A 15,647-nucleotide genomic window follows, 5' to 3' on the forward strand; every position below is an offset into this window, starting at 1 on the left:
TGTTAATTTTCGTTAAATTTTACAGTTAAATTGCGGAGTTAGATGTCATGCGACAATTGTGAGATGTACCAATTTGAGATTTTTATCTTCTCATTGTCATATATGTAGTAGTTTGGGATTTTTTGTAATATTAATCCAATTTTAGGAAACTAACAAAGGGTAAATTTATCACAAGTTAAGGATTTTTGGGGGTTGAAAAATCAATTTGGAGTAAGTTTATTACAAGCATACCGATTTGAGATTTTTGGTAGCCAAAAAATTAGCTTAAGGTAAATTTGTCACATGTATACCAGTTTGAGTTTATTGTGGTCGGAAAAATTGTTTGGAGCAAATTTATTATAGGCGTATCAATTTGAAAGTTTTTATGAATAGAAAAATAATTTAAAATAAATTTGACATGGACATATCAATTTGAGGTTTTTGTGATATTAACTCGATATTTTATTGGCGAGTATCCGGTCAACACTTAATAAGCGACTGAGAAATGTTTCCAATTTTGCGACGTTAGTGCTTTACTTTTATCATGCGTAATCATCCTTGGGTCCGACCAAAAAAAGGGCAAAAATCATGACTGGCGAATTTTTCCTTTCAGTGTTTCCGACAAGTGTTATGGAATATCCGATAAGACCTTCTTCAATAAATAAACCTCAAATTCATCGAGAGTTCGATGGGGGGAAATTCCAAATGCGGGCCCCACCAAGCGCCACGTCATCGTCGCCCTCCAGTCCAGTCCACGAGGGTGGGGGGAGGGAATATTCTACGTTAACTCCCGCGGTTAGCTCTCCGTAAGTCCGCTCCCAACTCCATCCCCAGAAAATCAAGTATCCTCCTAGCTCGCGCAAACCCTCCATGGCGGACTACCCATTTCCCCTCCGTTTGTGACGAAAAGCGATTCGATAGTCCTCCCTCGGAATCGTCACCCCTCCGATTCGCAATCGCAGTCGCAATCCATGCCTCGCGCCGCTCAATCCCCATGCCGATCCCTCTTCCCTTGGCTCCTGATTCTAGGGTTCCTCGGTGATTCGGCCCTCGCCTTCAAGGTCCCGTTCAAGGTCAAGGACGTCCTCCCCGTGCTGCCCCGCCAGATATCGTGGCCGGTGCTCAACAACTTCCACAGTGCGGTGGACTTGTTGCCATCCTTCGTCGGGTCCGTCGCCCCGGGCAACGGTTCCGTCCGGTGGAACGGGGCTTGCTTCGATGGCAACGAAGCCCGTCTCGAGTTCAGCGAGGGTGATCGCGATGGGCCTGGCTTGGGCGGCGGCGTTCTGTACTTGAAGGTTCGTCTTCTATGCCTCTGTGATACCGGTCGGGTACAGAGACGCTGGTGCGTCCCGTTAAATTGTTCTTTAGTCTATATTCTACTTGCGAACGAAATTCGTAATATATTGAACTTAGCTTGGTGAAGCGGTGCTCTGTAGGTTTGCTTAGCGCAAATGGAGGTTATAGGTGCTGGTGAGTAGAGTCTGGATCGTAGGAGATGGACTTGACATTACATCTGTCATCATTCTTATCGGTTGTGATGACGTTTTTGACTGGATTTAACATTCTAGTATCTTTTGGTATCAAATCTTGTTAGGAATTGGCGCAAAACAATAACGAAATAGAAATTTAAAGCGAGAAAGACAAATGGAGACACATCCGACGGAGGAATTCCATTATAATTAGCACTCGCACTTCTCTGTTGCATCACTCTATCGCAAGCGAAACATAGTGTATATATAACAACAACTATTTATGGTTTTAAGCCCAAATTACCAATAAAATATGGATTCAAATTATAAAAACCTTATGGCCTCCAAGGGGTGCTGCCGCCCAAGACTCTACCGGGACTCCCGTGCTTTCCTGTCAATGGGGGAGTGAATGACAGCCCAATAAATGTGACTTGTTATTAGTTCATTAGTTAAGGTAGAAACGATTGTGGAAACATGAAAAGTGTCTCAATGTCTTTACTCTGCACTGGTTGTATGGAGTCAATATTTGGGTTGGATATGGGTACTGGCATTAAACGATTGATTAGGTTTTACATACAAAGTTTCCCAAGCTCTTGCCCTTGCGTGTGGTAGAGAAAGTTTAAGTTAATTGCTTGAATGGCGGCTGCTTGTATTCCAGTCTCAAATGGTTTAAAATGGTTCTAACTAAATCGCATACCATGCCTCTTTAATACAATTAGATTATCACTCGAATTTTGGGGTTTCTTCACTTGCTGGTCGCTTCCTTCACTGCAGATTGAATAATTCGATATTTTCTTGCTCTCTCCTTGCAGACATCTGAACCACATAGCTGGACGTGCATGGATCTGTATGTTTTCGCAACACCATACAGGATCACATGGGACTATTACTTTTCTGCTAGAGAGCACACGTTGAAGTTTGACTCATGGGAAGAACAAGCAGAGTTGGAATATGTATGCCTCATGTGTTTGATTTAGTTGTGAATTAGAAATCTCATTGTTGCATCAGAATAACGTTTGAGTTGGATGTTGAGCAGGTAAAGCAGCACGGAATTTCTGCGTTTCTTATGCCATCAGGAATGCTGGGCACATTGCTTTCTCTAATTGATGTATTGCCCCTGTTTTCTAACACTGTTTGGGGTCAGAATGCTAATTTAGCTTTCCTGAAGAACCATATGGGCGCTACATTTGAAAAGCGTCCTAAGCCCTGGTACACAACTATTAATCCGGAAGATGTTCATACTGGCGATTTTTTAGCAGTGTCCAAGATCCGTGGTAGGTGGGGTGGTTTTGAAACATTGGAGAAATGGGTAACTGGTGCTTTTGCGGGTCACACTGCGGTTTGCTTGAAGGATGAACATGGTAATTTGTGGGTTGGTGAATCAGGACACGAGAATGAGAAGGTGTGTTTTTCTTTTTCATTTTTGGATTTCTCTATACCAGTTTCTGACGTTCACAAATCAGTAAAACGAAGTTCGATTGATCTAACATAGGGATTGAGGTTATGTAAAATGAACTGTACGCACTTGAACTTGACACCAAAGAGTAGAAACATGAAATCTGACCATCACTTGTTGTGTGGTCTCCTGCGAATTATTCCAACAATATAAACTTCAGAGCCGGTTTTTGTCTTGCCTCTTGCTCCTGCTGGGGAATGTATCCCCCTTATTGTCTCGGTTGAAAGAGAGACTTATGTTTTCCCCTCCTAACATCGTAGGATTTTGCCAAGAATCTTTTTGTTGTCTATTAAGTTTGAGTGTCTAGAAGAAAACAATTGTTTTTCTTGCGATTTTTCTTGGGCTTAGAACAACGAAATTGTTAATAATGAACACAGGTATGATTCGTGTGACTACGTTTTGATATATCCTTCCACCATATTGATCGCATTTTGCTCATTCATTTGCAGGGGGAAGAAATTATTGTGGTTATTCCATGGCAAGAGTGGTGGGAATTGGCTCTAAAAGACAATTCCAATCCCCAGATTGCCTTGCTTCCTTTACATCCAGATGTGCGTGCAAAGTTTGACTCCACGGCAGCGTGGGAATACGCTCGAAGCATGTCAGGGAAGCCTTATGGTTATCACAACATGATTTTCAGTTGGATTGATACCATAGGAGACAACTATCCTCCTCCTCTTGATGCTCACTTGGTATGCATTCTCCTTATTCATTTTGATCTGTGTGGATATGTGAAGTTGTGGGAAGTGATTTTATTAATTGACTTATCTTCTGCATCTGTTGCAACCTTGTTATTCAGAGTAATTATTCTGCAGCGGATCTGATGGTAGTTGGTAATTTGTTGTTGCTATTTCTTTGGGATTGAAAATGGGAAGTTTGAGATTGATGAATCTCCTAGACCTGCTCAATGCAATTGCTGTAAGAGGGGAATAGTGCTTAGCATGTGCTTCAAGTAGCATTTTAAAATTGAAATATGCATGTTTCTTTTCTTTTGAAATATGATCAAGAGAGTTTTTACTTTCTGGAATTGCTTTGAATTTTCCAACCTTTGTAACAATTTGGCTTTTTTTTTTTTTTTCTTTTTTTATTCCTAGTGAATGAAGAGCCATATTCTTTTGCAGTGTGGCATTTTTTGGTTCAGGATAATTTCCGGAATTATCAATATGTTTCCTGATATTTTGGAGCTTTTTGATAGGTTGTTTCTGTCATGTCAATGTGGACGAGATTGCAGCCAGCATATGCTGCAAATATGTGGAATGAAGCTTTGAATAAGCGCCTTGGTACTGAGGTATAGCTGCTGTCTGGTCATACTTCCAGTTCTGGTTTTCTTTTTTTAATTTCTAATATTTGCTTATTTTATCCTTTGTCCTAGCATCAGAAACAATTTGAGTTTTGTGGATTTAATGGCAAATTCCCTTAATGAGGAGTTGGTACTAACTGTATGGATATTCTGGTCTGTTCATATATCATCGGAGATCATAGATGTTCAAATCAGGGAAAAAGAGAGGAAGCAAAAGAGTGGTGGTGTGACTGGTATCCTGGTATCGGTTGCTTTCTTTAAGTACATAATTTGCATAGATGAAGCATGGGTCTTAGGCATTTGGCTAGTCTTTCTAATATGGATGGACAGAAATTCCTTTTGACATCTTGTTTGTCACCAAGTCCAAGTGGCTGCTGTCTTTGTGGCATCTCATTCTTGTGAGCTGGAGAGGTGGAGGAGTTGAACCTCATAATTGGCGTTGTGTACTTGTCTTGTGGAGACAAAGTGGCTCATTACTGCTGTTTGGCTGTTATTTGGCACGGGGAATGGGGATGGGAAGGAGAAAAGAGGAAGAACGAAGAAAGAAAAAGAAAAGAGGGGGAGGGGGGTGTTATATTGAGGTCGAAACGATTATCTTGTGATTCCTAATTCTTTTAAGGACAGAATTTTCATCATTTACTGGCTGGTTTCTCCGACAGGGTCTAGCATTCACAAAGATCATGCATTTGTGGCTTTGTCGCAGGAATTGGACTTATATGGGTTACTAGAAGAGACTGAGAAGCGAGGGATATCATTTGATGAACTACTTACTACTCCTGAACAAGATGATTGGATGTATAGTGATGGGAAATCAACCACATGCGTTGCCTTTATACTCGCGATGTACAAGGAAGCTGGAGTATTTGGTCCCATTTCAAGTTCTGTTCAAGTAACTGAGTTCACGGTGAGTCATGAATACCCTATTTCATGATCTACTCTTATAGTTTTGTATCCCAAAGGTCATCATGGAAAATTCGTTACGGCATATGACCCAACTTTTCTTTGATCTCAGATTCGTGATGCTTACATGCTGAAGATTTTTGAGAATAACCGTACTCGTCTGCCAAGTTGGTGCAGTAACAAGGGCGGTAAACTTCCGTTTTGTCAGATTCTTGGGGAATATTGGATGGAATTGCCAGAGTATAACACCATAGAACCCTATGCCAACATGAACGAGAACTGCCCTTCGCTGCCTCCAAGTTATGAAAGGCCCAAAAGATGCTAAAGTCGTGCTGATCCATTACTGCACGAGTAATCCATTCTCAAATACTTGTTTCCTCTTCCTAGGGGGCTATTTGAGCTCCACAGCATGTCTGGTCATACGAGATCTGTCTAGAAGCAATGATAAAAGCATTTATATGATCGACTTATGTGACATCCGCGTTTTGTACATATCTAGTCATGAAATTGAATGGGCAGTGCATGAAATATCTTGCTTAAATAGACAACTTGCAAGGCTGGCTTGTTGACCGTCTACGTTTCATCTGCGAAATCTGACGCCCGTTGTACTTGTATGAAATCACTCGTGCTGTTAGAAGGTATGGTGTAATTTTATAGAAGTTCCAGGGTATAATTCCACATACTTTCAAGTTCCTGAAATCGTGTATGGCTTTTGGAATCCAATTTAGCGACTAAATTGTGTGGCTCCGAGTAAAATTCTTCTTGGAGCATTGAATAGCAGTGTGTGTCCTTCAGGTTCCCGTTTAATGTACGAGCAATTTTTAAAAGCCTTGCAGGTTGAAGACCTGTTTTGGTGGAAATTTCAAGCTACTTTGTCTAGTTGAAATTGAAAATGTTCCGGCAATTTGGTGCCTCTTCATGCGAGCCCCAATAAAACTTTATTACGACTTTTCTACTAAATAAGTTTCCTGCTCTCTGGATTCAGATCCATTCATTCGTTACTACTTGCCAACAAAAGAGTGTGGCACATACAAGACCTAGTTGTAAGAAGTGTCCTTCAGTTCCCTCGGCTGCTCACAATCCACCATCCCAGAGCTCGGCAAATGTCCGGTAAGGCCCGTGCTCGGAGATGTATTCTTCCCCAAGGTATCCTCTGCTCTGCGGGATCTCGTCGATCTTCCTCGATTCTTCCTCCGTCAATTCCCAGTCGAAAATCTCAAGGTTCTCTTTCATCCTCTCCTTGTTGAAGCTCTTGGCGAGTACACAAACCCCTTGTTCATATGCCCATCTGCGACAAATCTGTTGTCACCACCAAACAGGCATCAGTTATCTCCCAATACTCTTCTTGCTCCTTACATGAGTCTAGGTATGAGATTACATCTTATATGATTGGTGCTAAAAGACTCAAAGAACAAGAAGCATCAGACCTGGGCAACAGTTTTCCCTTTGGCCCTAGCGATCTCCTTCAGCTGCTTACAGTCCATCACCTTATTGCTTCCTCCATTGCTTACTACCGCTCCTAAAACAGAGTAAGCAGTCAGCAGAACCCCATTGGCCTCGCAGAACTCCCGAAGCTTCTTTTGCTGCCACAATGGATTAAACTCTACCTTCAAGATTTTTAACATGTTCGGTCAAAATCAACCCGAAAAATTCGGAAAAATCTTAATTCAAAAGTCCGTTGGAGAAAGCATGATGCCCTGAATAAATGGTTGTACTCAACTGTTTAGACACGGAATTGACCTATCTTGCATACTATCATTCAAGATTTTCACTCCGAAACAATAGCATCTTCACTTTTTCATCATCGATTTAGACGTGACAGGAATCAAATGAATGGGGTCAGTTCTTTCGTAGGACTTCTTCAACTTGTGAAGAAGTTCACCTGGTTGACTTCAGGGGGTATCTGTGCATTGGCCAGGATGAAAGAGAGCTTTTTACAAGAGAAATTGCTGACCCCAATGCTTCTTGCGAGTCCTTTTCTCTGGCACTCCTCCATGTCTGCCCAAACAGCTTTGAAGTCCATGGGCATGAAATGTTCTTTCTTCATTGGGAACTCGGAGGTTCCGGGTTTTGTACTCACAGGCCAGTGGATGAGATAGAGATCTATGTAATCCAACTTGATATTTCTGATGAGAATATTCACAAACTAGAGGTTATCAGAAAACTTTTGACAGGGTAAGAACGGGTTGTCATAAGATTATCTGGCATATCACAGTTATTGGTCCAACAAGTTGAGTATTCATATGACAAGAAAGGACCAGGTTTACAAGATAGCTGAGAAAAGAGAGAAATTTACTTGAGGCTATTCTTGAGAGCCGGTAGGACAAGCCCAGGATGAGCATCGCTGCACCAGAGCTTGGTGGTGATGAAGAGATCTTCTCTTGATTTGATCAGCCCCTGCGAGACCGCTTCAGCGATGGCTTCTCCAATTGGCTCCTCCGTGTGGTAGAGAGTTGCAGTGTCAAAATGTCTGTATCCCAGCTTAATTGCTCCAAGAACTGCCGCCTTCGTGACTTCATGATCCACATTCGGAAACGCTGCCGTGCCGAATCCCAAGAGTGGGATTTTCCGGCCACTGGACTTCAATGCCGCTGCCGGAATGCTAGCCGGAGTAACGTCAGATTTGGTTTTCATCTTGGATTGTGCAGGAGATAGCAGATGATGCAGGGAACTTTTGCCTTGGTAATCTCTTTGAGATCCTGAGTGTGATGGAGCAACCACTCACGCAAAAGGACGTTCAATTATGTCTCGAGTTTGAGCCGTACACATACACGGAACCCAACCCTAACCGGTTGGATAAACATCAATATATCCAAGGATGAGCACTTCGTTGTGGATGAAATAAAGCTAATGGGCAAGTCACCTGCCATTAAAGGACAAACGAAGGGGCTCACATTCTTTGTTTAATATATATATATATATATATGTGTGTGTGTGTTAGATTGTGGGTTTTTGGTCAGAAACAGGAGCAACTTGTTTTTTTTGTTGGTCGGAAAAGGAGCAACTTGTTGACTGGTCTTCTTTTGAGGCAGAAGGGTTTTGACCTAGAAAAGAGGTACATATACGCTCTTTATGATCGACGACCGCACGATAGCTCTCTTCCATTTGCCGCACAGTGAAGGTGAGAGAGCAGTAGCAAATGGGTTTGCTCTCAAAGTTGACATGACCCCACAGCCAAGGCTGGCCACGCACAAGAAGAAGGGAGTACATGGCTGCAAGGTGAACTCCTCGAATCCGTTTGGAAAACACTCGAACGAGCGAGCGATTTGTAATCTTAAATTTTTCTATTATAATAGATTATTTGCGACTGGCTCTTCCTATGAATATAAGTTCGGACATTCGGACGGAACCACGTACACCGTCAATGTCCTTTGTTATTCCTTGTGCTAATTTTTCTGGCTCTCTCCCATTGACATTTAATTATAAGATCTTGGTTAGCTTCGGCGTATTAATTACAACAAAGAAAAAGTCTTGGTCTGTGCGTCAAAGCTTACATTATATGATGTTAGGCACATGACAAGAACTTTATAATATAAAATTGAGGTGCTACAGTGAGTGGATTGGTGAGGAGGAGAAAGGAAGTTAAAAGTTGATTTTGGTGAGATTCCTTGATTAAAAAACTCAGAGACGCGCTTATAGGGAGAAAGAATTCAGAGGAACTTGCTCACGTATTGTCTTAATTCGTTCTTCTCTGCCAATAATGCAGATACCGCATCTGAGCTTCATATAAAACTCTGTATCTACGATTTGCAGCTTCTGTAAGGGAGCCATGGGCTGCCGCTGAAGTGGGAATGCATGTGCTTGTCAAATGCATTTACCATGGAGTGTAATTACTCCTTAGGTCCAATTGGTCATCTGAACTGTCATTAGCTTCTGCAATTGACCTTCTGTAAGTGTCGCAACGAAATTGTGACCGAGATGATGTTTGTCTTAGGTTTCGTAGAGGCTAAAAAATTGCGCGGTATTTGTTTGTTCGAGTCCATCTTCTACGTTGCATTCTGTGCCGTCAAATGAATCTTTTTAGTTGTTTCGTTCAGCCGTCTGGATAATTGAAAGCCTTCCCATGAGGCTATAAACCACATATTGCTGAAAGCCCCAGGGTGAAGTGCAAAAGAACATGTCACAAAAGCTTTGCGAGTTGAAAACCTGTTTGAATGCAATCTGCAACATTGTTCTCAATGATTCCAGGCATCTGTTGAAACGCGTTTCAGATTCAAAGCAGTTGAAGTTCAAAATAAGCACACTTCTTCAGGTTGGAATCAAGCTGCAAAAACCTGATCAGATCCATTCACGAACAGTGAGGTTTCAATCCTAAGAATTCAGGTGATGTCCAGCTTTTCTTCCATACGAAGAGAGGTAGGTACATTCACAATACTCGGAACTGCCCAGAAAGTGTTCTGACCAGCCTTTATTGCTCACATCTCGCCATCCCACAGCTCCTCAATCGTCTTGAAAGGCCCGTGCACCGAGATGTAATCTTCTCCAAGACAGCCTCTGCTTTGGGGGAACTCGCTTATCTTCTTGTTCTCTTCCTCCGTCAACTCCCACTCGAAAATCTCGAGGTTCTCCTTCATTCTCTCCTTGTTGAAGCTTTTGGCCAGTACAGACACTCCTTGCTCATATGCCCATCTCAGGCAAATCTGTTTATCACCACCCGAAACATCAGACATCTTCATGCATCTAAAACTGGAAGATAAAATCACTAAAATAGGGCCGAAGAACGCCTGACCTGCGCAACAGTTTTTCCCTTGGCCTCAGCGATCTCCTTGAGGTGCTCGCATTCTATGACCCTATTGCTTCCCCAGATGGTTCCTTTAGCGCCTAAAGCAGCATAAGCAGTCAATAGGATCTCGTGTTCTCTGCAGAACTCTTTAAGTTTCTTTTGCTGCCACAGCGGATTGAATTCCACCTTGCCAGAGACAACGCATCAGCGTCGAAATGACGTGATACCAACATCTAGGACATACATCAGAAGAATCAGAGAAATTCACCTGATTAACAGCTGGAGGTACTCGCGCAGTAGCCAGAATTTCCGAGATCTTTTTACAAGAGAAATTGCTGACTCCGATACGTTTAGTTAGTCCTTTCTTTAGGCACTCCTCCATGTCAGCCCAAACGGCCTTGAAGTCCATGGGTAGAAATTCTTCCTTCTTGATCGGGAACTCGTACGTTCCAGGTTTCGAGCTCACGGGCCAGTGGATGAGGTAAAGATCTACGCAGTCCAACTTGAGATTTCTGACCAGAATGTACACAAGCAGAGATCATCAGGAAATGTGCAAGAGCAAATGACTTCCGCAGTCTTAGCTTTATGTCATTGTACAGACTCATATCATCTGCAATGCATTTACCAGCTAAGGCTCCACAACAATTAGTGCCACCAGTTTCAAACACTAACCGTTCTCCGTATAGTTCAGAACTCAGAGGATGTCTCCGAAAAGGGTAACTAGTTAAATAAGAGATCTTTAGATACGGATTTACATAGTTCGTGCGCAAATTAACGTAATCACACAGTCTAAACTAACCCATATTTACATGCTTATGATGCAGAGAATCTTTACATATCGAAACGTTGAATGTACGTCTTGAATCGAAGGAAAAAAGCAAAAAGGGACTTGGGTGGAGATTCCTGCTGTGTAATTACTTGAGGCTTTTCTGGAGAGCAGGGAGGACAAGCCCCGAGTGAGCGTCACTGCACCAGAGCTTGGAGGTGACGAAGAGCTCCTCTCTCGATTTGATCAACCCCCTCGAGAGGGCTTCGCTTATGGCCTCGCCGAGCGGCTCCTCCGTCCCGTACAGAGCCGCGGTGTCGAAGTGCCTGTAGCCCAGCTCCACCGCCTCCAGGACGGCCAGCCTCGTCGCCTCCGGCGCCACCGGCGGAGACGCGGCGGTGCCCAACCCGAGGAGCGGCATTTTCCGTCCGCCGGACTTCAGCGCCGCTTCGGGGATCTTGGACGGGGCGTGGGCAGAGAGGGCGTCCATTCCGGGTCGGGTTTGGGGGAGGAGATCAGAGTGCAACTAGCCGGTAAAGTCTTCTCCTTGCTCCGTCCGTTTTCTTTAAATTATAGTTGCGCCACGACGATGATAATGACGGAGAGTCGTTGGGAAGAGAAATGACAGAGAGAAACGGACGGCCGTTTGTTTATGGGTGCTACGATGGAGGGAATCCGAGAGGGAATCGGCAAAGTTTTGATTGATTTGGTCAAGGTCTAAACTAAAGGGTTGGTCAACCCAAGGAAAAAAAAAATCCCATGACTAGCTCGATGCTGATGTGTATTAGATCTAGGTTCGGTCGTCTAGATACTAGTCAGGATAGGATTTCGCGTGATAAAATATGAAATTCAAAAAATTTGCTGTATTTTATACATCAATCATAACGTTAGATATTTTCACATTCTATTTCACCCATTGTTTGGTATGAATGAAAAATCAGTATAAATAAACTTACAAGTTGCATAAACGGATATGGTAAGAACCTCTCGTGACGCACTTGGCTGCTTCATTTCTATTACTTATTTTTTTTTTCTTATTTTCTTTTGTTAATTTTTTCCCCCTTCCATTGCTCTCTAATTAAATTTTATTGAATAGTAAACTATACTGACAGTCCAAAAATACTAAAATACCTAGAATATGTAATAAACATAAATGTAAATACTATATATCTCAATATATATTACAAAAGATATGCAAATTATAATATAAATAAAATAGGAATAAATAATAATGAAATTGTTGTTACTTTTTTTTTTTGTTATTTTGAATTTCTTATATTAGAATTTAAATGTTACTTATATTCCAATACTATTTTAATTTTATTAGTTTGAGAAACTTGTTATTTGAAAAAAAAGGACCTTCGCATTATGAAAATTAAAAAATCTATCCACCTTTATCCCACCTCCTCCATGAGATAATTTTATGCGGACTATATCCCTTTTGTATCTCACTTTAACATGCCTCGAGCGGGTATCAAACACATGATATGATAAATTTCATCGCATCCTGGATCTTATCCCGACCGCGAAACGCAGCCTAAAATTTTTTACTCATATTTTGAAAATGACAAGCTTTTTTGAATCGTCTCCAGCTTCGAGCCTTATTGGCTTAGACTAATTAAATGGGTTCTATTTCCGTTAACGATGCCGCCTGTGGAGCGTTTGCTAAGCAATAAAACGAGGAAGTTTGCATGTTGTGATCATTACTTTTCTCGTTTTATTGGCGTCTCACGAGACCGAGCGAACTTATTTATCAGATTATTTATAAACATTGGAAAGACAACATAATTACATTCACAGTGTGCTGTCTGCCGCAATTTGTTCAAATGGACGGTACTTTGATTAGGAAAATTTGCCAAAAAAGTCCAAAACCTTTTACATTTTTATCGATCAAGTTCTCAACCGTTTTACCTTTTACCATTTCAATCATATTAGCTGAAAATTACTGATGTGGATACCGGTCATTTTTAGTGGCACTGTCAATGTTGACATGGATAATTTTAAATAATATTCTAACATTTTTCACATATTTTATTATTTTTTCTGTTTTTCTTTTTCCCTTTTCCTTTTTTTTTGCCTCCCTCACTCGGCCCGAACCTCTGTCGGCCCCAGGCTAGGGCCCCTGCTGGCCCTTGCTTGCCTTGAGAGGGCTTCCCTGTTCGGGGGTTGAGGTTAAGCCGGGTGAGGTAGGGAAAAAACTAAAAGGCAAAAAGGGAAAAAAAGGAAAGGGAAAATGAAAAACATAAAAAAAAAGATAATAAAAATATTCGAAAAATAAATTATTAAAAATTGTTCATAGCATTGGTAGTGCTACGTAGGACCGCCGACGTCCATGTCGGTGATTTTCGACCAATAGAACTAAATTGATAAAAGGTGAAAAGTTTCAGGATTGAATCGATAAATTAAAAAGATTTAGGACTAAATTGACAAAAGTGTCAAAGATTTAGGCCTTTTTTGATAATTTGCCCAATTTGATTTTTTTTTGTTTGTTTGGCCAACCGATTTGATTAACATGGCCTTCTCAAAAGAGAGTTTGCCCGATGAGAATTCTTTAACAACAGCATCTCCTAGATGGGAACAGAAATGAGCCAGATTTAATCGGGTTCTTGATCCATCCCAGCACCAACAACCTTAATGATTTTTGGACACTTTTACGTTTGAGGGACACGCTCGATATCTCATTCCCTAGAAAACCCAGGGAAATTTAGAATGCGAACCCCCTTCGTTTATAGCTTGAGGATCCAAGCAGAATAGACGTTATGCGAGATTGTGAACCTCGTCCTCTTCTTGAGAATCCTCGTTCGGGTTCCCCGGCGCCATGCCGTGAAACTTCTCTAACCCCCATCATGGTCCGCGACCAATCTGTCGGAACCCGGATCCAAAAGTGACCCAACTCCCTTTTCGAGCTAACCGGGTTGGCTATGCCGTCAAGCACGTGTTCTCGAGCATAGGAAAGCATTGGATTCATGCCTGCAAAACTCATCAACAAGCTGAACAAGTGTAATCACCAATTAAATCGCAAGAGAACCGACAGTTGGAAGGTCGTTCCAAGTCAACCCAAAAGGACATCGAGTGACACAGCAATCAGTCCCCATCCATCTCTGCATCTAAGCACAGATTCAATCTGGGTAAGGAAAAGAGAAACGTAGAAGCGATGGAATCCATTGGGATCCTCATCTTTCTCCAAAGCTAAAAGGACTACATACAATTATCATGAAGAAGAAGAAGAAGAAATTATTGGGGGTTGTGGAGCTTGTTCTTGACCCACTGAAGACCTTGTTTGATCTTATTTCCAGTTTCTTCAGCTCTCGCTTTGGCCCTCTCGGTGCCTTCTCTCACCTTCTTCTTCAGCCGAGCCCTCTTGCCTTCCGCGGTGGCGCCGGCGATGGGCCATGGACCAGGAGGTCTAGAAGGGAGGGTGTAGCGTGGAGTCTCTCCGCTCTCGCAGGCCGGATCCATTCGCACCAGAACTGCTTCTGCCTTTTTCGTCCCCGGATGGAAAACTACCAGCAAAAGAGGACGATTGTCGGGTTGTTCCTTGGCCTCGTATGCCCCCACATGGTTCATATAGAGTGACGGTATGTCCTCATTGGAACATGACGGTATGACCTCGACAAACCGCGTTCATGTTCTTGATTCAATGCACGGTCAAGAGTCAATCCGTTCTCGGTCAACAGATTCCTGGTTAGCCTCGATGGTTCAAGACACGCTTAGGCTTCGTTTATTGAATAGTCTTCCCCATTGAATCTTCTGATTCCATTCCTACGAAATATCCGAGAAGAAGTACTCGCGCAGCCGATTCCAACTAATAGTATTGCGATTATACCATAGGGATTCTTCTTAGAAACACTATCAACAAAAGAAAATTTCTCAGCACGCGGTTTTCGTTACCATTGACGCGTTGGTGGTAACCATCCACTACTTAGAGGTGTTAAGGAGGTGGATTGGGCCGAATTAAATAAATAAAATACGGATCGCCCCATTCAGACCCTCCTTATCTAATTTAAAGCCGTTAATCCAAAGCTAAATAAATTACGGAAAATTCACACCCGCCCATTCAACCTCTTTAAACCTAGTAAATCTTTAGACAAAAAAAAAAAAAAAATAGTAAATCCCTTCGACACTGCCGATGCTTCTGGCTTGTGCTCCATTCCTACGTATGGGAGCCAGAGATGGCCATAGAGTGGAAGACCATAACAAGCTGCCTTCCCCCTTCCGGCATCTTCTCTTTTTGTCTCAAAAAGTCATCATCATTTTGTTCGTTCGAGTTTGAATGTGTCGTAGCAATCTTCTTCAGATACCTGAGAACCGCTGCATCGCGGAACTACGAGGTGGCGGACATGGCCTTCGAGACTATGCAAAGCAGGAGATATAGTGGTCCCGACATGGGATTTGCCGCGTCCGGACCAAGCACTCAATCCGTTACACGTCCAAATCCATGCGTGCTAAGATAAAGACACGGATTTTGCTAGCATAACATTTTTTTCTTTGCGACCATGACAGTAACGACATGTTGTGGGCCATAAATTCGACCCCACAATAATTTATTATTTATATCTTTGTGGCCCTAAACAGGGTATTAATCTCGTAGTAGATTAAGGGCAATCACAAAATCCAGTTCTCATACGTTAATTACCCAACAATAGGCCTTTAAACCAATAATACCTTCAGAGTGCTGATTAACTACTTAACGTGCCCTTGGAACCATTGAGCTGCTCCGGATAATATCTTTTGGGTTATTACTACCAAAAATCCAAAATAATATACCAGTAACAAATCTACTCCAAATTATTTTTTTGACCATAAAAAAATTCCATACTAGTATACATGTAGTGAATTTACCCTAGACTATTTTTTTATCACAAAAAAATCCCAAACCGATACACCTGTAATAAATTTACCATAAATTATTTTTTTATTAGAAAAAAATCCCAAACCGGTACACCCGTAATAAATTTACCATAAATTATTTTTTTATTAGAAAAAAATCCCAAACCGATACACCTGTGATAAATTGATCCTCTGTTATTTTTCGTCAAATGTTGCTGTCA

The 15,647-nt window shown here is 41.9% G+C and overlaps 3 protein-coding genes across 3 annotated transcripts; 1 reads left to right on the plus strand and 2 right to left on the minus strand.

The window, feature by feature from the left end:
- The first annotated feature begins 776 nt into the window (after positions 1–776).
- On the plus strand, positions 777–5,648 carry LOC115756423. The gene is made up of 7 exons (XM_030696194.2): positions 777–1,277; positions 2,264–2,404; positions 2,488–2,853; positions 3,357–3,599; positions 4,103–4,195; positions 4,911–5,111; positions 5,220–5,648. The coding sequence occupies exons 1-7, from the start codon at positions 951–953 to the stop codon at positions 5,430–5,432; spliced, it is 1,584 nt and encodes a 527-aa protein (XP_030552054.1). The 5' UTR covers positions 777–950; the 3' UTR covers positions 5,433–5,648.
- A 256-nt stretch (positions 5,649–5,904) lies between these two features.
- Positions 5,905–8,837, minus strand: LOC115756424 (non-functional NADPH-dependent codeinone reductase 2-like). Its single transcript, XM_030696195.2, has 5 exons — positions 8,776–8,837; positions 7,404–7,806; positions 6,990–7,233; positions 6,535–6,714; positions 5,905–6,406 (listed from the first exon to the last, which is right to left on the minus strand). The coding sequence occupies exons 1-5, from the start codon at positions 8,831–8,833 to the stop codon at positions 6,182–6,184; spliced, it is 1,110 nt and encodes a 369-aa protein (XP_030552055.1). The 5' UTR covers positions 8,834–8,837; the 3' UTR covers positions 5,905–6,181.
- A 459-nt stretch (positions 8,838–9,296) lies between these two features.
- Positions 9,297–11,195, minus strand: LOC115756403 (non-functional NADPH-dependent codeinone reductase 2-like). Its single transcript, XM_030696156.2, has 4 exons — positions 10,749–11,195; positions 10,099–10,342; positions 9,837–10,016; positions 9,297–9,747 (listed from the first exon to the last, which is right to left on the minus strand). The coding sequence occupies exons 1-4, from the start codon at positions 11,084–11,086 to the stop codon at positions 9,523–9,525; spliced, it is 987 nt and encodes a 328-aa protein (XP_030552016.1). The 5' UTR covers positions 11,087–11,195; the 3' UTR covers positions 9,297–9,522.
- Positions 11,196–15,647: the final 4,452 nt, after the last annotated feature.

This window comes from Rhodamnia argentea, chromosome 6, assembly GCF_020921035.1.
Source record: "Rhodamnia argentea isolate NSW1041297 chromosome 6, ASM2092103v1, whole genome shotgun sequence".
Taxonomy (NCBI): domain Eukaryota; kingdom Viridiplantae; phylum Streptophyta; class Magnoliopsida; order Myrtales; family Myrtaceae; genus Rhodamnia; species Rhodamnia argentea.